The sequence below is a fragment of the Clinocottus analis genome, unplaced genomic scaffold (assembly GCF_023055335.1).
Source record: "Clinocottus analis isolate CAN_PGR_092001 unplaced genomic scaffold, fCliAna1.0.p SCAF_19, whole genome shotgun sequence".
NCBI classification, from domain to species: Eukaryota; Metazoa; Chordata; class Actinopteri; order Perciformes; family Cottidae; genus Clinocottus; species Clinocottus analis.
The window spans coordinates 14,672,877-14,695,689 of NW_027175920.1; the positions used below are offsets into that span (position 1 = coordinate 14,672,877).

Genomic DNA, 22,813 nt, shown 5'->3' on the forward strand with positions numbered 1-22,813 from the left:
CTCAGACACTTAATTTTGACAACAACGCTGTGAGTGTGCTTGTATGTCTAACCTTAATACGGCCCAGTTCGAACTGGAAGACATTGGGGCTGGTGGCCTTGGCAAAGACTGCTGGGAACAGCTTAGTGCTGGGCTCCACCTGTGAAGATAAGAGAGAGTTTAGCTAGTTTCTTTAATCGAACCAAACTGACGATTAGTCCTTCCCCGTTTGCGGCCCATGTTGAATTTTGTAGAATTGTAATAGTTTGGGTTGTAAATATTGGACTTGCACATGTATAATAAAGAATTGTTTAATGTGTACATTAAAATATATGAGTGTTATGCTAATTAATAAGGGATATTATTATGAAAGATATGTAACGGTATGCATTTGATGGTCTCTGTACGATTTGCATTTTAACTGCTGCAGAATTGGGAAACCTTTAAATGCATAGGGTTTTTTGAGGATGATTGTAGCTAAGAATATATAATTCCTATTGCACTGCAACCAGTAGTACTGAATAACAAATTCCTTCTAGGTCAAATATGTTGTTAGTAAGCACAGGAGGATGGAGTGAGGACTTCAGGTACCGGAAAACAGGAATGTTTTGGAGCCATTTTCAAAACCTACGCCAAAGAGAGACCATAAATTTGCCATAAATTTGAACCAATAGCTAAGTGAATGAGTTGGGTTGAAACTGAAAATGGAACTTGGCTTATTAAATATTTTTATTAAAACTTATTGATTAAGGTACTTCTTTCCTTACGACCACTTGGATGTTTGAAATGGAAGCAGAGTTTTCAGAGCTTTTTTGGTGATCTCTAGATATTCTGACTTGATTTTAGACCAGCATACCAGCAGAGTTGAAGCAGACTTTTAAGTTTCGTTTTTGGGGTAACGTGTGTCAAGAGGCACAAACACACAGATGGATGTATCCGGTTCTTTCTCAAAATAAAACATTATCCAGACTTTTTTTTCTTTTTCAATATAAAACTTTTTTTAATTTTTTTAAACTTTTTAAAACTTTTTTAAAAATTCATTCTTTCTGGGGTTGGGGACCGCTGCTCTATCTGGCAAATAAGCTTACTCGCCTGATGGTTCATGTTTGCAGACAATATTGGCAAACAGGAGAATGCTGGGTTTAATATAGCTAATGACAGTCTGCAAACAAAATTCATGAGAAGAAACACAGCAGAAGTTGAAAGGAAGGACCATCCACTGACATGTCAAACCCCTTACAAAGCCTTGAGCAATCTGGTCGTTCCATACCTTTCAGACCTCCTCCTCCTTCACGCCTGAACCCGTTGCCTCAGGTCCACTGATGTGAACACTCTGAAGACCTCAGCTGCTGCACACCCCCCTCTGGAACATCTCCCCATCCAAATTCGCCAGGCTCCCACCCTATTGTCCTTTAAGCAAGCCCTCAAAACACATCTCTTTAAACTCGCCTTCACCTTCTAACCCCTGCTCCATACCCTCCATCTGCTAACCCTTGCTCCCTACACTTCAACTGCTAATCCCTTGGGATTGTTTGTTTTGTTTGCTCCATTGTCTTTCTATTTTGTTTTTGTTTTTTTCATGTGTTATGTTTGTCTCTATAAAGCGTCATTGAGCATCTTAAAAGTGCTGTATGAAATAAATGTATTATTATTATTATTATTATTATTATTATTATTATGTAAAATGTTTACCTGGTAGTAGGAGCTGAGTTCTTTCCCATTGGCTGTAAATGTCAGCAATCCGTTTGTGGTGTCGACCAGGCAACCGATCTCTAAGCCATTGTTGTTCCTCCCCTGACCAGGACTGCTGCTCTCTCCAGCCCACACCATGTAACAGTTACTGCGCTTTATACTGAAGAACACACACACATACACAAACACACACCATGTAACAGTTACTGTGCTTTATACTGAAGAACACACACATGCACCATGTAACAGTTACTGCACTTTATACTGAAGAACACACACACACACACCATGTAACAGTTACTGTACTTTTAGACTGAACACACAAAACCTGCTGCCTTCATGACACATGACACCCATCCTTGCCCAACATAAAATCAAGAACATTTTGGAAGTGTCCCTAAGATATGAGTTAGCTGCAATGTGACTAACCTCTCATGAACTTTGCCCTTCTCATCTCCCAGGGTAACAGTGACCGTTCGGACATTATGCAGCTCAAAGCCTGGGTCGTACTGATGGAAGTCAGAGGTTACCCAGCCCACCCAAACACTGCTGGGCTCCTGACCAGGGAAGATCCGCACAGAGTAGTAGTGCTGCACAGAAAATAGATGCACTGGAATTGCCCTTGATCCTGGTTTCTTTCTCAACAGGCATATTGCATGTGACTGTTTTCGTGAATTTTATTTTTTAATGTGATATCTTACAGTTGAGGCTTGCATGAGGAATTCATATTCATCTCTGTCATCAGCCATCACCTCCTCTGACAGACGAGCAGATGTCGGACAGCTGTTGTCTGGCTTGTTTTTCTTCAACATGAACCTGGTCGATCAGATGGTTGGTTTAGGTTTATAAAATAATAAAAAAAGGTGATCAAGCACAATGACAGAATGGTACAAATTACTAGAGCGTAAAAGCTGGGTAGAGATAACAGAACGATTGAATCTTTAGAGGGTTTACCGTTGCTTGAGTTTGGAAGGTTTCTCCTGGTTGTAATCTTTGTGGTTGTTGAATTCATCTCTGTCAGGTACATTGGGACCATTGGGACCATGAGGAGACTTCATCAGGACCTCAAAGTCTGACACAGTTTCAAAGTCCTCCAGCTCCTGCAGAAAGGAGACAGTGAACACGACGTGCATATTCTTAGTCATAACCTGACTGTTAACACGTTGTAGATAAACATTAACAACCAATATGGTGAGCTTTCCTTTATTAGTTCGATGAACCAATAATGAAAAGTATGCAGTTGACGAGAGAAATTCAAGATAATGTGCAGCAGCAGAGTATACAATATGTTCCACTTTGGCAGTATTGAGTGTGTGTTACACACCAAGTATCTGTCTGTCAACGTCAACGTATCTGTCTGTCAATGTGTAAGGATGTAAATGAGTAGAGGTCACTGTGTTTGTGGTGCCATTACCTTCTTTGGTAAGAAGAGGCTGTCGTTCGCTGGCGATCTGGAGAAGGATTCCGCACACCCTATGGGCATGCTCAGCCTGTAGAAGGTAATGTCAGTGTAACTGTTCTGCGAGCCAAACGACCTCTGAGTGACCTTCAGGCAAGGACAAGACTCTACTGTCCCATCGATCCTTGTTACCTGAAAAAGAAGGCAATATCAAACTACAAATACCACCTCGTTAATGTACGCATCCACCAATTGGTCAAGTTGCAGTTTACACCCATGACTGTCCTTAACGTCCTCCCTTGATAATTTTTACCTCTCAGATTTGATCCCATTATTGTGAAATTTTCATAATAAGCATATCAATTCTTGAGTTATGGCCAAAGACATTTTGTGAGGTCCGAGTGACGTTGAATCCAAGTGGCCTTTTGTGCAAAATTTGAAGAAATTTCATTTATTATTTGTTATGCCCCCATCATAAAAGACATTGCCTATGTCTGGTCTGTAAATATATTTAGAAATGTTTTGAAATTTGTCCTAAGCGATTACATTTTAGTCCAGATTGTAGGCCAATGTCCTTGAATGTTCTACCAACAACCTCCATCAGATTCTAGCAGGGTTTAACTGCGTGGATTCGTATCTCAGGTGACTTCACCCACCTCCATATGTTGGTGGTTGGGAGGGACGGGAACAAACTGAGGCAGCCTCTTGCTGAGCCACATGGTGACGTCCCGGTTCATGTTGACAGCAAACGGTTCATAGCCTTCCTGTAGGCCGCAGATGGTGAAGAACTTCAAAGTGCTGACGTCTTTACCAAAGTTCATGCTTCCCACCTGACACACACCCAGGCTGGACACAGGGATGAAACCTGGAGACCGGGAGAAGAAAACAAATACTAAGATGTATCCATAGCAGAACCTTTTCAATGGACCATTTGTGCAAGTCGCATGCAAGACCAATGTCCTCTCATCTTTGAACAATGTTAAGGCAAACCTGCCCATGAGGGCCTTCTAGCAAAGCACCAGACTTAAGCCACAGGTATGCTTTGCACTCGGACGGTTGGCCAGACACGTAATCCTGAAGAGGAAACGTTTGGATCTTGTATTGTCTGCACAGGTCTCTCCTCACAGCAGATCAATCCCATACTCTAGGGCTAGTGTATCAAAAACTCTCGTCTGCAGCATGGGTTTGATGCCGTAGGAAAATGTTGACTGTGCACGAACAGGCAAAAATCCTCAGCAAAGGATATTTGGTAAGGGGCATATCTGATGGGGTAATGTCACTGTGGCCATCCTGGATGTGTCAAGCAGAAGTACAGCTTTACAGAGCTTTACACAGCTTGTGTAAAGATAACTAATAAGCTTCAACACTAGCAATAACATGCATGCTTATTGTCCTATAAAATGCAGCACTGACCTTCACCAACTTCAAAGTCCTTGAAGGCCAGCTCAGATCCGGAGTCATCCAGCAGCACTTCTCCATTGAGTGTGAACATCATGGTGTGTTCGTTCAGATCCACCATGCAGCCCACTACGTCCCCCGTCTGCCACGCACGACCAAAGTGCTCATTACCCTGGTGCCAGCGCTGGACCTAAGAAAAAGAAGAACAACTTTCCAGATTCATTCCTAATTTGGACATGAATACAAATTAAAACATATATTTAATTGTTCCATTGTAGTGCCATGAAACTGAATAAATAGAATGTGTGGAGCAAAGAAAAATCCAGCCACCTTGAAGCCATCGAAGACAAAGGCCTGGTCATCAGATCCCAACTCCTGGTCTGGCAGGCATCCTGGTCTGGCCCAGCCCACCCTCATCTCTCCTGGTGTTAATACCTGGAGGAGAAGCAAGAACCAGGCAATTTCCAGTTTCAGAAAAAAAAAGAAAAACTGTAAAAGCTCTGTATAATAACTTGGCAGCAGCAGCACCCAGTCTGTTCTAGTCTTGAGGACATTTGACACTAAACAAGAGTATTGTAACATATCACATCTCTTATGATGTCTCTTCTTACTTCCAGCTCAAAGTACCACTTCCCCGTATTAACGCAGTAGGTTTTTTCTGCTCTGAAAATGCGGAACCTCTCAGTAGATATGTTGATGGGGTCAGATTGAGCTGCTGGATGAGAAGAAGGGTAAGTTACCATAAAAAAATACCATCATATGTTGTACTTTTGTACAATCAATGCAAAAATTACAAGTCATTGAATGAAGTGATACAATAAAGGGTCGGTTTTGTACCATGGTCCTGGTCAGGAGCTTCCAGGTTGTATCCATATCCCAGCAGAGTCCTGACAGCCTCTCTCAGACTGTCTTTGTTGGACTTCTTGGTTCTCTCATCCAGCAGAATGTAGGGGACCAGGCGAGGGTTTCGGCGACTCTTCACATCCTGATGAGACAGGGGCCAGAAGAATAAAAAGTAATTAGCTGCTTCATAGTAATGTGATGCTGGGTGTGGGAGAGAGGGGCGGGACGGGGGCGGGACAGGGGGCGGGGGGCTCCTCTGGTTGTCTAGAAGTCTATAGAAAATGACTCTCTTAATTTATTCCCATGTATTTATTTATTTTCCTCAGTAAACATTGTAAACATGAGTTTAGAGTCTCAATCCCAAGGGAAAAACAAGCAATCTACGATCATTCTGAGTTGCATGGTTAACGATGCAGATTGTTACCTCACAACTGATCTGCCTTTCTTCACGTGCTACTGGCCTCAGTTTAAATACACTCAGGATTCCTCCCCACTGAAATGTCATGGCGGTGAGTGCCCCGTACAGTAGTTGTAGATGTTTCCTTCATCAGATATTGTCTCTGAAAAACTTCCTTGAACTTGATTGTATTAGGTAAATGTGACCAGTAGGTAGTCAACTGGAAATCAATGGCAATGTGGAGTGGAAGCAAGTCAGGGGCTGCAGCAGTTTGCCCTAGTCAAATTAAAATCTAATCTATTCATTCGCATGCAATGACATTAATTAAACACCATAATGAATACACCCCACCCCAAAAAAAAGGGCCGCAACCAATCATGTGCTGGGGCGACCGAGTGTGTAAGTAGAGGAGAAGTTAGTCTGGAGCCCTGCAATCAGACAGGTCATCCAACTCTTGAATCAATAAGGAAACTTGAGAGACACATGAAACACACATCGCTGTCCATCTCAACACATAAGCACACACACAAACAGAGCCAGTATTTATATACATATATATGTGTCTACCTGTTGGATGCCATAGGTCCAGCCCTGGCGGATGCGATCTCTTGCCCAGACGTTGTGTGCGTTCTCAGCCAGTTTGTCCACCATGGCTTCCTGGGTGGAGGTCAGTTTGATGTGACTCAGGTCCAGAGGGGCAGGTTTATAACCACCGGACAGCTCATAACTGCATAGATAGAGTTGGATCACTGAATCTAGCTTGTCATCTGCTACAACAACCGTCATGTACTAATGTCCAAGAGCCTCTGGTGCTTTCCCTATCTAAACATCATCTTTGTTCTTCCCTGATAATCAATTCAAGAAATGCCCCGTTGGTCCCAACACCGTATCATTAGATCATGCATCATGCTTCAGTTCTGCATCCAGTCCTTGTTGACCTGTGGCTCTACTTATCTTTACCTATACTGTAAGGTTGACTTACGTTGGTGACAGTTTCATGCTCTTCACTTTCTCTACAGCGTGTTCATCTGCTAAGCCAACGTGGCAACCAAGGGCCAGGAGAGTTCTGTAACACACACACAAACATAATCAAACACGCAATTCAGTGTTCAGGTATTTGATATTGACTCAAACATGTTGTCATCACCCATAGTTAACTGCCTCGTCCACAGTAAGAATCTGAGAGCTTGCTCATGGACATAATTAAGATTGGGAGCCTGATGATGCCAAAGATAAATACTTCATCCAAGTGTCACATCTTATGTTGCTTTCTGCAATTGATGCATTACTTCAGAGTCTCCAGAGACATCTGTAAGTTGTAACTCCGCTCTTGTTCTGGAAGCTTGGAGAACTCCACCAGGCAGGGGTGTTGCCGCTTGTTATCATCTCGCACCTAAAACACAGACAACATTTAACTATGAAACCAATATGTTGAACTGCCATCAGATTAAATTTGTGTAAACCAGTGATGGGCCATGCATTTTCTACCTAGTGCCGTCTCTACACATGAAAACAAATGAAGTTCTCGGATAGGTCTAGACAGAAAGACCATCAGAAGAGTCATAGACTTTATCAGCTGTTAAACAGCTGGCCGCAGCATTTAACTAACCACATGCCTGAACCCTCTGTGCGAAAGGCACCATCAGTAAATCTACCAGCAAGTAATCAGTAAATCCACCAGCAACTTAGCTTTTTGGTTCTAGGTTGAAGCTAGAAGTTTCTAATAGCTTCATGCCCCAGTGACCAATCACAGCGCAGTATAAAGGTCAGGCTGGGCCACTGACCAATCATATAAGTCCATGCCGTTTCGCATTCGTGCACATCAAGGAATACACCCAGCTTGTCAAACTTAACATCTGATTTGTTGAAGTCCATGACAATCAACCACAATGTCCACTCTCTTTAATCTGCAAAGGCTTGTTTTAACTGCTTTGCTGACATATAAACAAAGGAGAGAAAAAAATCTAATGGAAGCCTGCTGCCCTGAAAAGCAGCGCTGAAGGCTGAAGGCAAAACAACAGAGGAAGACAGTTGTGCAATGAGAAAATAAGCTGATAGGAAAAAATAATTATAATGCATGTAGTGTATTTGTGAAAAACAATTACATTTTAAAATAGCTATAACTTTGTCATTCTGTTTAGGCCAGCAGAAAGGCTTAGCAGGCCCTGATGGCCACCACTGGGTTGCTGTATACCAAGGGGTTGACAGGTGGCAGTGAGAGTGGCAGCAGATTAAAAAGTTAACACTAGACACTTGTACACTGGAAACAAAGTAAGCGGCCCATTGTTAACATTAAGCTAATGTTAAGACTGACTTGAGCCAGCAGTGAGCCAGCGTACATCACTCAAATGTAGAAATGTAGTTGTGTGGAGAAACAAAGCATGACTGTACATTTTAGATGTAAACATGAAGGAAAAGAGGCTTCTAATCATTATTTCATATCCAGTGTTTGTCAGCGATACTCACTGCACCGTAGGTCCAGCCCAGCTCTATCTTGTTCATTACCCACAACTCGTGGATGTTTTCTGCAAGCTTCTCCCTTATCCTCTCCAAGTGAGGCGGCAGGACAATCTGCACACACACAGGAAACATTTTGAGTTATTTCGGACATTGAACTTCTGTTGCTTTATACTGCCTGGATATTAGCATGAAATGGTTCTCTTGTCAGTAGACCAGTGAGGTCTGTCAACTTGCGGACATGTTATATCCCTCTGTAACATTCCTATGTAACAAATTATATTATTATGTTCCCGACTATAGAGCGTATTCACCTGCGTGACCACAACAAGCTTTGGCGGCCATGTTGGGGTCCATGCATGGAATTGTTTTGCTGTGTTTTATGCGCTCTTAAGAAATGACCATTAGATCCTGAAGGAGACACAATTTCAGTTCAAAACGGTGTGTCTTGTGATTATTGTACTGTGCCTTATTATTGGATGTGGGACTAATGATTCAGAATATGGGTTTATCAGCTCAACAAGACAGGCTTGTACTTCAACTTGTCCAGCTTCTGAAATAATGCATCTAACTTACTTCGGCTTCACTCGCATATGAGCGTTAGGACTGTTCTCATGCGTTTCTGTTGATACATCGGGTTGTGGGCACGTTTCCATTGACACACTCTCATCAATAATCTCCTTTAGCTTTTTCGCAGAGCGAAAATCAATGTCTTTCACTTGCGCAAAGGGAACTGTGGATGTAAACTTGGGAGAAAGCCATGAACATGACAACTCCGTCGGGCGATGTCTCCCTTTACTCTGTGATTCATTTCAAGGTAAAATAAAACACTGGCTACATGGGAACAGCACTCAGCACGGTTGCCAAACAGTCACTGCTGGTCCTGAATAGAGTTTTAAAGGGGCGGAAAGTTTCCGGTAAATTTCCGGAAACTTTCCACGGGAATTTTGGGAATTTTTGAAAAAAAAAAATGTGCCTACATTTTTTTGCAAAAGCATATAACAGGGAACTTAAATGTAGTTGAGAACAAGACTATGTACCCTGAGCTCAGCTGGACCCTGAATGCAGCTGGTTGGGAACATCGTCTGCCAGAAACATAAACGTAAACATAAAACTATCTGTTGTTTTTGAACGTTTTTGTCATCAGTGTTGCGTCTGAACGTTTCAGCCCGACGCTTGACAGGTGTGAGAGCGTTGAGTTGCGTAGAGGCCAAGAGCGGTATTGCAGACAGATAGAGATTTCAATTATAGTTGCAACATATTGAAAAAAATAACTGAAGTAGATCATTTTTTGGAGCTGTGAACTTAGTTCAATTAGCAGCAGGCTAACTAGGTGGACCCCAAGATGGCGCGATTGAGATGATGACGTCACGTGAATACGCTCTATACCTTCAATATTTGTTTTAAGTTAGTAGCTTAAATGGCACTTACTTATAGCACTTTGTAGTTTGGCTTCCTTGAAGATATTGTACTTTCTTGATTATTTTTGTTCGGAATTTCTACTCAAGGTTTAATGCACATATTGTAAGACACTTTGGACTTTGTACCTGGCTAGTGTCCACAGGTGTGGGGGTGAAGGCTGCCTGGCTCAAGGTGATGGTGGGTCCCAGTAGGTCTCTGGCTGTAGTCTGGTCTTGACTGGCCTCCAGCTTCAGCTTGTCCCGAGGCAACACCGCCTCGTAGCAAGGAGCGTAACCTGGAGGAGGGAGGAACTTAAACTCCCCATGGCGACCCCCGAGGAGAAAACGCACCCTGCAGTGTGACAGATGACAGGACGAGTCAAGGTAAGAGTATGGTCGAAAGGGTATGATGGAAAATGTATGTATTTATACTTTCCCAGATGTCAAAGGAACAGTCCGAACAACAACCAAACACAAGTTCATTAAATAGTATTAGACTTTAGTTTGTTAGTATAGAAAATGTAAGAATTCTGGACTTTATTTTACCAAACAAGAAACGTTTTTTGGAAAAATGTTCTAAAGATAGACATAATTAAAAAAACACAATTGAATTGATTTCTTATCACAAATTCTTGTATTTATTCTCTCGGGTTCTGCCGGAAAAATCTGAAAGACCTTTTTGGAACCTTTTATATGATATTGATGGTTATTTGTTTACTCTTATGTGTTTGATGGTCAGACAAAATATTCTCATGTTTCCTGTGACATGTAAGGAGAGGCAACAGCTGCATTCTCACTGACTTGACTCCCGCAGAGAAGCTTGCCACAGGGAAGAAGAGGCCGTCAGAGTTGAAGTTCTCAAACATGCCCTGAACCGGCTGGCCATTGATCCTGAAGGAGATGCTGGGCACACTGAGGTCCAGGCAGCAGCTTACCACATCCTCTGCTCTCAGAAGATGCTGATTGGGTGAGCTAACAGTTCGTGCAATGCAACCTGCACGGTGAGGACAGAGTTCAGCCATGAGTCAGTGAATTTTGGGTCTGTTGGAATGTCATTTAGTCTCAGGTCATCTAAATTGTGTGACTGAATTTGTATTTACATAAAATAATATGCATTGAATGCTTTTGAGTAGCTTGTCATAAACGATTGCAATACACGAAGATGCATGAATGTTATTCAGTTGGTTGTTCAGCCATATCTAGTTATATTACTATCATCTTGATTAACGCACACAAACGCGCACGCGCACACACACACATATTTTGATGTTTTTCCTGGCCTCTTAACCTAACCGTAACCATTTCAACTAAATACCTAAACTCAAGCCTTACCTGAACTGTATTCTAATCTGAACCTTAAACCAACTTTGAATCCTCAAACAGGCCTCTGAGTACGTGAGGACAGGCAAAAATGTCCTCACTTTGTTACGGTCCTCAGTATGTAGCAAGTTCAAGACCACCCACACACCCACACCTCACCTGACCATAGGTGGAGTCCATCAAAGCCATAGGAGTAGAGGTCATCGCCCACCCCGTTTCCACCCCACCCTTCACCCCCACTGGGATAGGGGGCATAGCCATTAGTGTTGGCCCAGCCCACCCTGAGGTGAGAAGCCTCTGCTGTGACGAATGGCAGGGCTTGATCCACAATCAGCTCGTAGTACCACTTCCTGTACTGAGCAGAGCCTTCACCAACTCCCAGGAAGATGTTGGGACGCATGCTGATGGGAAGACAAAACAGAGCAGGGACTGCCAATGAACTGTCTGAAAAACAACTCTCCACTGGGTTAGAGTGACAAAAAGTATCTGCTTTTTTAATTTTATTGTATTTTAATTGTGTGTGTGTGTGTGTGTGTGTGTGTGTGTGTGTGTGTGTGTGTGTGTGTGTGTGTGTGTGTGTGTGTGTGTATACCTGCTTACGTGGTTGATCAGGCGGGTCTGCAGTAACAGTTCTCTTCCTGGTAGCAGGTTGTCACAGATCAGGTGCTGGTTGGAGCGCACTGCCACGCCGTGACACACGCACAGTGAACACAACACATCTAGCACCTTGACGGTAGTGTGCACACACACACACACACACACACACACACACACACACACACACACACACACACACACACACACGCACACACCAGGTAACATGTCAGTGTTGTAAAGATATCTTTGTTACAGTATGAACACACACATACTGGACCACAGGATTCCCACTAGATTTGATTTGGCAAGCTGCAGTTATGCTCCTTTGAGAAAATGTCTTGTTGTTCTCTCACTTCCCTCAACGAATATCACAATGTACGGCGGCACTCAAGGGATTTAAAACAAAGATGGGCTGAGAAATCCCTCCTCCGACCTGTCTTGTTTCCTCCAGCACTTTGACCTAAGCTGCCTCGAGTTCTGCCCACAGATTCCTCGAGGCCTTTTCTCACACACACTTATCCATGTAGAATATTCTCACATTATTTTTTCAAAATTATTTTAAGGGGAGACACAATAGGTGAATAGGGTAAAAACATTAACGAATATGTATCGCCATAAAACTTCCCCAGTTGATTACTTGCATTCAGACAATTGTTTTGATTGCCCAAATATGCAAATTAGGCTTTATCTAACTTTCGATGCACTTAAGAGAAATATACAGACACAAGAAGGCAAAGTAGTAAAAGAAAGACCTAAATGTGTATTTTGGATTATGTAGCTCCTCTAATCTGCAACACTGTAGGTTATGGAAGCACCGTGGCCCCAAGTCAATACATTTTTTCATGTTTTTGCCTCAGATACCTTGCCTTTAAGGTTTATAAAGAAAGCTTGTTCACGTGTGTGAAACGTTTTCATTTGGTATAAAGACATGTTGCACATATATAGACTCAGCTTTTCTATTTGAACATCAATTCAATTGATCTAATTGAACTTTTAACTTTCTATGTATAAGTACCTTGTAGTTGCGTCCATGCTTGTCCAGCAGAGATATAATAGATTTGATGTGTCCCTCTTTGATTATGTTCAGCGCCTCAGGACTCTCCACCAGCACACAGTGAAGCACCTCGAGTATACCTGGCAATACAAAAAATGGTTAGTAAGAGTGAGTTCATATGTAGAGAAAGCTTTCAAACCAGGATTCCTGCTCACGAATCATCACGGCTCAAAGTAGCTCCGAACTGCTCAAGATTTCTCACATTTTGTTCTAGATAGTAATTCACAAGCATTTTAGTGACTCTGAAGTCCTGGGACCTACCAACAATCAGTCACAGCTGACTGCGCCTCATTGTGTTGACAATTGGGAAAACCTGATAATAACGGAAGCCCGGGGAGGCATGAGGAAGGTTTATCTCGTAGGTACGAGACATGCCACTATTATTATTATGGCCTTCTTCCCTGGTAATATCACAAATCAACCAAAGGAAACACAAGGTGGTGACTGATTGAAAGAGCTGAATCTTTCTTTTTCAGGAAGAGTATATTTTTCCAAGGAAAGTGTGCCTTTGCCAATCATAGGCATATTTATGTGTTTCAGGCAAAACAAAATGAATAAATCTTGTACGAGGGAGGGGATATCTCGTACGGATGACATAATAACGCCTTTGTAGGAAATATATCTTGCCTCTCAGGGCTTACACAGTTTCGAAACTTCTAAAAGTAGTTGTTGAAGAACGAGTAGATAAGAAGCCAACTGGCTATCCAGAAAAGAAAACAAGCTGACTTACCAGAAGAGGCCTCCAGTCTCTCCAGTCTGCTGATCAGCCAGTCCAAAGAACCGGAGAACTGAGCACAGTTCTTCCTGTTTCCTCTGATCAGAGCAGCTGGGAGGAGACCGAAGAGGAGAGACATGACTTAAGAAGTGTTGCTTTTACGTAATAAATGGTAACCCACAATAATGTACAACTTTTGCTTACAACTTCTACATCTGTGTTGATCGTCTGATTGCAGCGTTCGTTTTATTTTCACCTAATCTACTCAGTATATTTTAATTGCTTGGCTTTAAATTTGATTGCTTTCTGTAAAGCCCTTTGTAAAATCGTGTTTAACATAATAAAAGTGGTTGTAACCATATCATTTATAGTGTGTGTGTGTGTGTGTGTGTGTGTGTGTGTGTGTGTGTACCCAGTAGTTGGTAGAGGGAGTTGAGGATGGAGCTCCAGGCCTCTCCTGCCTCCCTTCCTACTGCCTCAGCAAAATGAGCCGCACTGCTATAGACGTGAAGGCGATCAATACACTCCAGTACCAGGCTGATCATTCCCTACGGACACACAGTTGGTAGCACAGGTTCATTCAGCTGGATTAAGACGCATATACGATTGAATGGATTGGCAAAGAGAGTAGTAGTAGTAGTAGTAGTAGTAGTAGTAGTAGTAGTAGTAGTAGTAGTAGTAGTAGAGAGTGTAATGTTGCAACTCAAAAATTCCTTTAAAAAAAAGGAATTGGTGAGGGACCAATGAATTCAATGACAATACAGAGTTGTCAACCAAGGGTGAGATTGAACAGAAATAACATAAAGTGACATTTTCATTTCACTGGTTCTGTGTGTGATATATTTTTAACCTTGATTAAAAATGGTAAAATTACACATAAAGAAAAACTGCCAAATATTTGAACTACGCTAGCAGTGTATTACCATAATAAATAAACATAACAACATTGAGTGGCTCCATTAGTCATGTTTTGAACTTATAAAAGTTCTATATATTTTATATATTATAGAACTGTTTCTGAATAGGAAATCCACTTCGTACACATTCAAAGGTACGCACGCACACACATTCTCTCTTTCTCACTCTCTTGCTCTCTCTCACGCACACGCACACGCGCACACACACACACACACACACACACACACACACACACACACACACACACACACACACACACACCTCTTCCTGAAAGAGGTTCTGCCGGTTCTTCAGAGCTCTCAGTCGGTTCTGCTTGTCTTCATGTTCCAGGTGATCTCCAGGTGGATGGAAGTAGCCAATCAGATCCTGCAGACTCAGACTGACCGAATCTATTGGTAGATCAAGAGTGGAGCTCCTTCCCTTTTTCCTTAGTGTGTCCAGACCCCTGTTGCATATGGAGTAGAGGACGTCAGTCACTGTCCTTATGATGTGACACGTACTCACGGTTGCTGTTCAAGCGTGTTTCTGTTCAAAATGCCGACGCTTTCAGTTTATCCTCAGAAGGCCACAGAGCCATTTTTGTCTTCTTTTTTTCAGTTATTGTTTTAGATGGTGTGCTTGGCTAACCGCCAACAACTAAAACAATTACAGATGTGCATATTGCTGTACCTGGCAGCTTAGTGAGTTTACCTTTGTGCTCTGGCACGATTGTAAGAAGTGGATAATACGAGTACTTTGAGCCCATTGCTTGTATAATGGCACATCGCCTCTTGTTTTCCAAGTTTAAGTGAAGTCTGTTTAATGACACTTTGCAGCCCTGCTTATGTTCTTTCAATTACACAATACATCAGCGGTCATTGTTGACACCTGGCAGAGATCGGCACTCGACTCAGTGCACGTCTTTAATTGGATTTAGGTGAATTTATTGATGTATTGCTCAATATATGATGATTTAAAGGCTGTACTTTGTATTTGTTAGGATGCCTGAGCGGCCATAGAATACATTTTTGGGGGGAATTTTTCCTGATCCGATGTGAGGTCCTAGGACGAGATGTCGTATGTGTACAGATTGTAAAGGCCTCCGAATCAAATTTGTAATTTGTGATTTTGGGCTATACAAAATAAACTGAATTGAATTGAATCAAGTTACAGTATAAATCAATGGATGGCCTATTGATAGACGCAATAACAACGTTGTCCAGCTCGGGAGTAGAATCGAGTAATGCAGAACTTAATTGCAGAACGTATTTCCATTTTTATGCATTTTGTGTTCATCTATTTGTGGTTCAGTGCATTAGTGTCAATTGTGAAACAGTACAGATGATCAGTGCAACTGCAGCATGCTTGCTCCTAATTCTGCACCATCTTGACAGCAGCAGTTTGTGTGCTGCACAAAGCCGAAAGCAGCTGCTGATCTTCAAACAGGAACACAGCTGTGTGTTGCTTTACAGAAATACTCTGTCCCTTTTATGAAGCTTCTCTGCAGGATCCTGCCACATTTTCACAGTTCTGTCCTCAAATTACAAGGGATATTTGTTTTGCTCATGTAGACATAGGAATAGTGGTGAAGCTGGCTGGATGATTTAAGAAACAAGCATTAATGTGTTCCTGTTGAATGTCTCACAGCTGCTTAGATTCCAGAAGAAGAGATGTGGATAACCAAAGGCCTCTTCACAGGAGCATCACTATTACTTGCGATTAATCCCCTGACAATCACAAACAGTAACATTTTCAGATTGTTAAACTGATGTTGGTGTTTATTGTAAGCAGATAAACAGTGCAGCCGCTTCCTCTGAAAGTGTCGGATTACCATCCTTTGCAACGGTATCTCTTGCATTCTGTGCTACATGTATTCCATATTTAGGTGTGTGTTTGTTTGCGTGTTTGCGTGTGTGTGTGTGTGTGTGTGTGTGTGTGTGTGTGTAGTAAGCCACCTGATGAAGAGGTTGAACAAAAACACAGTACTGCGGATGACTCTAGCAGAGCGGCTCTCCTCATGTTGGGACCGGGACAGCGTCAGCCCGTCGTCCATGTGACCCTCGTGGTGCATGATGGCCTGATAGGAGAATATCACATTGTTGATATCATACTGAACTAAGCCAATTGCAGCATTTTCAAAAGACATGACTATTGCATTAAACCTGAGCAATCTTTGGGCCAAAAGCATCCAAGAACCCTTGTGGTTGGTGTTATTTAGAAGTTGCTACTTGCCTAAATTTACTAAAATATCAAAACACTACAGTTATTATAGCCGTTTTCTGATTGATTCTGCTTTTTATTATTGTTCACTTCATTTTGAACAACATACCTAATTTAATAAGTCTGTCTAAAATGTACAGTCATGCTTTGTTTCTAAACACAACTACATGTCTACATTTGAGTGATGTATGCTGGCTCACCGCTGGCTCAGGTAAGTCTTAACATTCGCTTAGTTGTTAACTAGGGGCCACTTGCTTTGTTTCCAGTGTGGCGGTAATTTCTTTACCACCTGACCAGGTACAATTTGTTTATGAGAATACATAAAGCTTCATCGTGACATGCTAGCTTCTAAAGTTAACCCTAATGTTGATAAAGGGTCTCGTGTTGACTTTTTAATCTGCTGCCACTCTCACTGCCGCCTGTCAACCCTTTGGTACACAGCAACCCAGTGGCGGGCCGTCAGGGCCTTCTAAGCCTTCTCTGCTGGCCTAAACAGAATCACAAAGTTACAGCTATGTTATAATGTAATTGTTTTTCACAAATACACCATGTCTTTTAATTATTACAGCTTAGGAGCTGGTTAACAGCATCACATTTCTTTCTCTGTGGTAGAGTAGCCTGGTTAAAATACATTGAACGACCTTCTAGAGTGTCTGGACGTGTAATTGGTCACAGGGCCCGCGTGACCATTAACATGCGTTGTGATTGGTCAGTGTGCCAGCATAACTTCTGTCAACACAACAGAAAGCTACCTAGCTGCCAGGATTAAGAAGAGTTCAAGCTGAAACATAAGAGAAGTTATGTTTAGTGTTTTAACACTCAATGGCTGGAGAAGGATTTGAACCGGACTTGGTGGCGCATTTACTTTATGCCTTTTCTTATGGAGGGGATCCTCACTGGCGTCCATGAAGCGCACTTCTTAACTGTTAAAAAAGGGTAGACTTTCGGTGTGTCTACTACCGGACACTTGAGCACTTCGAGCACTTTTAGTGCCGAGGGCGCCACACTGACAAAACCAGCAGAATTCAGTGCACTGAAAGTACCTGGATGGCGCACTGCAAACAGTCAAAAAATGCAGTGTAAAGCGATGGACACAACTCACCCTAAACGGGCGCCATCTTGGCTACGTAGCCGGAAGAGGAGGAGCCCGTTCTAGTTTCGCGGGTGCCGCGAACGGATTTGCGTCCATCACTTCTGCTAAGTGGTTAACGTAAGTGTTCCATTTGATACAGCACTTATCAGCGACAGAGTGCACTACAGGTGTTAGTGCACTGTATTACAGTGCACTGTATTGCAGTATACTTCGTACAGTGTTCGGTAATAGACACACTCTTTGTCTTTATTAAGTCAACAGCATCGGTTTAGTCAAATGTTTTTTCTGCTTTTGTGTTGTTTTTTACCCTGCTTGGCTCTCCGCCGCCACTACCTCCGAGGTTCAGCTAGACTAGGCTAGCTGCACAGTGGAGGCAATGGGAAACGCCCAACACTCAACCCCACCAAGCTGGGTGGACGAGTGAGAGGACAGCATGGAGTATTGCTGCGCTGCTGCTGCTGCTGCTGCTGCTGCTGCTGCTGCTGCTGCTGCTACTCACTTGTGAAGGGGATTTAGGAGTATTTCATGTGAATTTTGTACCGTATGTCTCTGCAACTGGTGCTAAATTTAGAATTGGAAATATCCACATATCAGCTGCACGGGTCAAAGTTAAGGAAAAAAAAAAAATAGCAGAATTTTACGGGAGTTAATATCATTCGTTTTGATTGCCGCGTGCTCTTGTATGTGCAGTGTTTGAGTGCCGAAGTTCTTTTGGATTGTTTCGACATGTTTTGTTACAACTGTAAGCTATTGAATTGCATATTTGAACAGCTTTTCAGGAAGCAGTGTTTGGATGTGCGTTTCTTGGGGCTTTTATTGTGAAGAGAAAAACGTAAGGAGAGAAGAAAGTACATTGTCCGTTAATGACGCAGCATCCTTCATGCTCATATTTATGTAAACAATATCAGACGGCTTAGAAGGCCAAGATCTAAAATGCACGGCCCGCCCGTGCAGCAACCCCAACATGGATTGTAGTTGCAAGAAAAGAGAGACGGCTGAAAAGGTACCTTTCTCTGTACTCCACCCATACGTGCACACTTCGCGTCAACGGTCTGGTATGTGAGCCACAGGTAGGTGTCAACATGTTGGATGTAACACACAGAGTCGCCATACTTAATGTCGGGAACACCCATCCCATCCATCTCCTTCTTCACACCAGGGTCCAACTTTTCCTGAAGGAGAAAGAGAGAAAGGGGGAAAAAAATCTGAAAACTGTGATCAATGCAGAATAAATATTAAGAAACCAAGACAAGAAACCAGGGTCTTAAGGGAACAATTCATGATTCAAGACCCCAGTTATTTGAGACCAGAACTGTGGTTCTTCAGCATATTTTACATCAGTTTTGATTTTTGTTTTTGGCCATTTTACTTTACCTGTTTTAAGTTGTTGTTTCACTCCATGTGGCACTTTGTAACTTTGTTAATGAAAGTGTTTTATAAATAAAGTTATGATTAAAGCTGTTCTTATCCTTATTCTTACTGAGAGTAAGTGAACTCAGAGCTGTGAATCTTATAGCATGCCATGCCATGATCTACATTAATTATGGTTACAGAATGTTCCCTTACAAGCTTTTATACAAAATAATGTTTGGTTTTGTGCTTGTGAAGTACTTCCTTCACACAGACAGTACTGCAGATGCTGTTAATGCTGTACCTTGGAGGACCGGAAGCAGAAAGCTGTCGACTTGACATCGGCTTTCTCTTTGTCCATCAGCAGCAGAGACTTGTCTTCTATCAGACTCAGGTACTTCCCCGTGGTCACGTGTCTCAGTCTGAACGGCTGACCCCAGCGGATATGACTCCCGCTCCACCTGAACACAAACACAGTCAAGAGCCATGACATGAACAGACCTGGAGAATCATCAATAATAAAAGCCAAAACAAAACAAAAAATAATTAATTAATTTACATTACATTACTCACAAACCCATCAACTCCGTAGTTCCCTGGCCCTAAACTCCTGCATTATAACCAGGGGTCTGGACATCTGTACAATTCTTGCCTAGAACCGCAACTTTGTTTTTGTTTTTATTTTTTCGACAGTCAACAAGTGATATTTTCGTAATGCAGATGGATATCGTTTTGTGGTAATGCTGTCGTAAATCCTAAATCAATGCTGCAGCAAACTGCTCTATTGTAATGTTTCAAGAGACACGCTAACTCCTGTGAGTAGGTGACGTTTCAAGAGACGCGTATGTCTGTGTCACGTGTGTAGTTGATCAATGTACGCTATGCCTTATCGTAACACAATGAGTTAACAGTCGTGTTTGATCTGGATGAATGCGTGCTGCACAGGGTAGAATATCGGTATGATGATAGCGATGCATGTCCGTAGTCTCTAACATAAAACATTAGCGATGTGAGACAGCGCACAGTGTTGTCACAAGTTTATCTGGGCCGATCAGAGTTTCCCACAGCAACGAACCCCCGTTGGTCAACAACAATGCATGTTGTCCAAATCTATCATCAAAAATGCGACACTGACGCTGCACGGTGCAGAAATGACATTGCAGCACAGCTGCATCGGCGACAACCTCTCCCCACCAGCAGCCCCAGGTGCAGCAGCAACAACAGCACTGTGGCTTGCTTATGATTAAATACGACCGAAAATGTAAAAAGCAGTAACATAATCAGAATTTCACTCACCAGATGCACATAAACCTCTATGGGAAAGGGGTCATCAGTAAGTCCTGAGATTCTAGGTGCTAGGTGAGAGGCTAGCTTCACTGACCAAGCACAGCGCATGTTAATGGTCATGCAGGCCCTGTGACCAATCACACGTCTAGGGTCTCGAAAAGGCTATTTCATGTATTTTAACCAGGCGAATTTTACATAGATAAAGAGAAGTCAAATGTGATTGGATAAAAAAAATGGTAATAGACACAAATAATTATAATACATGTAGTGTATTTTGAAAAACAATTACATCAATAAAAGGCTATAACTTGTAATAATTAATTAATTAATTTTCTTTTTTTAATTATAAAATAGCTATAACTTCGTGATTCTGTTTAGGCCCTCAAAGAAAGCTCAGAAGGCCCTGATGGCCCACCACTGGTAAATAGTGTACTAAAATACACTAAAAAACAAGCTGAGCCTGATGTTTTTAGTAAGATCACGAAATGACCATATACAAAATGTTCATATGGTACGTATTTGTTTCTGAAATATGGATTATAATTTCAAAAGAGCATTATCACTCCAATTTAAATGGTTCAAATACGGCAACCACTCAGTCAACTTGGGCAACCAAGGAGCTGCTGCCTGGTAACCAAGTCTGTCTGGTCCTGATTCTGCTGTTACGTAGCAACTATTAAAGCCATTTAAAGGCTGTTCACACACACACACACACACACACACACACACACACAGAGTAAAAGTTGTAATATTTTCAATATGCCTAGACTCTTTACACTGTGAGAAATAAGCAGTTTCTGCGAGCAGCTTAACAAGAAAGGGTTTTTTTTATCAGCAATGTTGTAATATGTCATATGTGCATGCCAATTTATCCTCTCTGAAAATGTATATCAAGCTGCGTCGCAATTTGGGTTGTCACACACATCATTGCAGTTTATAGGAACAAGTTAGTTGATTTTCTTTATAAAACAAACACATTGTGGTTAGGGAAAGCGCTTTTTGAGTTTTTGGATCCTCATGTTGGTGTAAGCTAAGAGAGACACGATTACTTCATAATCATGCAAAAAAATCCAAAACAGGATTGAGGATCATTTGAGCCCTGAATGTGCTTGCTGCTGAAACTGCTGGTGTGTATTTGTGAATCCACGTTTATTGTATGAATGATGTACTCACACAACACGCAGTGTCTCCAGCCTCCACAGGGACCTGGCATGACTGGATACTGCTCCCCCCTCATAATGCACTGTCCTGGGGGGTAGAAATTAAAGTAGTCAGACTTACAGATCCACTCCTTGCATAAAGATGTACAAGTCACTTCTTCCACTGCAACTCCAGTTGCATATAACTTAAGATATGTTACTACCTGGATGACTCAGCAGACGTTTGGGAAGAGAACACAGTTGCTCTCATTGGCATTGTTGAACAACATAGCTCTTCCTTTTGGGGACGTTTTAAAACTATAATTAGTATATAGTCCTCCCCGTCTCAGTCACAGCAGAGAGCTCAGTCTGGAATGAGAGTTGATACTTTTTCTCCCTGCGGACCATGGTAATTTCATTAAAACAAAAGCTCAGTACTGTGTATGTCAAATAATCTAAAACTAAGAGGGTGATGGAGGGCCAAACGGGGAGACGAGTAGGCACCAGAGGGCAAAACTTTAATTGCAGAGGTGACTTTGACATTCTATAAAGTTCTGAGAAACTTAAATTTCAATAAGAGATGCTGAAATATATTGAATGACCATGTGTTTGTGTTCATGTTCAATGTAATTATACACAGATTAAATGGCTGTAATGATATAGTGTCAATACAGAGTGTAGGAGCCATTAGTCAGAGGTGTGTATTTTATTGTGGTAATGTGTGTTTTATTGTAATAGTATTGTGATATGGAGTCATGTTTACCTGCATGACTAGCAGAGCCGTACACTTGGAGATCGCTTACTCTCTGAATACCGACTCCTGCATTAATTCCATAAGAAGGTTCATGTGTCGCAGAGGCTAAGCGTGTCGTTTTAGGTCAGACAACGGCACAAATTTTGTTTAAGCAGAGCAAGAGTTAAGAGAGGCCTTAGCTACCATAGACCATAGCAGGATTCAAAACACCCTCCTGCAAAAAGGCATTGACTGAACTTTCAACCCCCCTGCTGCATCCCAGCACGGTTGCGTTTGGGAGCGACTTATTAGGATGGTCAGGAAGATCTTGTTTTCTGTGCTGCAACAACAATCTTTGGACGACGAAAGCCTTCATGCAATCCTATGTGAAGTAGAGGCCATTCTTAATGACCACCCCATAACCAAGGTTTCCGACGACATCAATAACTTGGCAGCCCTCACTCCAAATCATATCCTTTTGCTCAAAGGGAAACCTATTACTGCCCCTGGGTTATTTCAAGAAAATGATCTTCAGGAGGCGATGGAGACAGGTCCAGTATCTATCGGACCTGTTCTGCAAAAGATGTACAAGGGAGTACTTGCCGCTACTGCAGGAACGACAAAAGTGGACAAAGCCGCGAAGAAGTTTTGTATCAGGGGACATTGTCATTGTCATGGATCCAACTGATCCTCGTGGATCATGGATCATGGGAAGAGTGACCAAGACCTACCCAGACAAAAAAGGACTTGTACGTGTAGTACAGTTAAAGACAAAGACAGGACAGCTGAAGCGGCCAGTATCCAAGATTTTTATGCTTCAAGAAGCAGTGTAAAAGTCCTGAC

General features: G+C 42.2%; 1 protein-coding gene across 3 annotated transcripts in view; it reads right to left on the reverse strand.

Moving 5' to 3' along the window:
- ryr2a (ryanodine receptor 2a (cardiac)) overlaps positions 1 to 22,813 on the reverse strand; it is a 156,262-nt gene that overhangs the window by 84,719 nt on the left and 48,730 nt on the right. For 2 of the 3 annotated variants that reach the window (XM_068582453.1, XM_068582452.1), the window contains 27 exons: positions 21,272 to 21,346; positions 19,116 to 19,272; positions 18,469 to 18,633; positions 16,104 to 16,225; positions 14,431 to 14,614; positions 13,664 to 13,799; positions 13,267 to 13,362; positions 12,498 to 12,616; positions 11,478 to 11,611; positions 11,045 to 11,286; positions 10,367 to 10,559; positions 9,713 to 9,917; positions 8,175 to 8,279; positions 6,998 to 7,101; positions 6,691 to 6,774; positions 6,276 to 6,435; positions 5,306 to 5,453; positions 5,080 to 5,183; positions 4,799 to 4,903; positions 4,484 to 4,658; positions 3,727 to 3,935; positions 3,086 to 3,262; positions 2,626 to 2,771; positions 2,373 to 2,487; positions 2,101 to 2,261; positions 1,672 to 1,831; positions 53 to 139 (listed from right to left, as the gene is read on the reverse strand). In XM_068582453.1, the coding sequence (XP_068438554.1) occupies positions 53 to 139; positions 1,672 to 1,831; positions 2,101 to 2,261; positions 2,373 to 2,487; positions 2,626 to 2,771; positions 3,086 to 3,262; positions 3,727 to 3,935; positions 4,484 to 4,658; positions 4,799 to 4,903; positions 5,080 to 5,183; positions 5,306 to 5,453; positions 6,276 to 6,435; positions 6,691 to 6,774; positions 6,998 to 7,101; positions 8,175 to 8,279; positions 9,713 to 9,917; positions 10,367 to 10,559; positions 11,045 to 11,286; positions 11,478 to 11,611; positions 12,498 to 12,616; positions 13,267 to 13,362; positions 13,664 to 13,799; positions 14,431 to 14,614; positions 16,104 to 16,225; positions 18,469 to 18,633; positions 19,116 to 19,272; positions 21,272 to 21,346 (3,868 nt within the window). Of the gene's footprint in view, positions 1 to 52; positions 140 to 1,671; positions 1,832 to 2,100; positions 2,262 to 2,372; positions 2,488 to 2,625; positions 2,772 to 3,085; positions 3,263 to 3,726; positions 3,936 to 4,483; positions 4,659 to 4,798; positions 4,904 to 5,079; positions 5,184 to 5,305; positions 5,454 to 6,275; positions 6,436 to 6,690; positions 6,775 to 6,997; positions 7,102 to 8,174; positions 8,280 to 9,712; positions 9,918 to 10,366; positions 10,560 to 11,044; positions 11,287 to 11,477; positions 11,612 to 12,497; positions 12,617 to 13,266; positions 13,363 to 13,663; positions 13,800 to 14,430; positions 14,615 to 16,103; positions 16,226 to 18,468; positions 18,634 to 19,115; positions 19,273 to 21,271; positions 21,347 to 22,813 lie in introns of those variants that run through there. The other variant, XM_068582454.1, reaches the window with a different exon arrangement.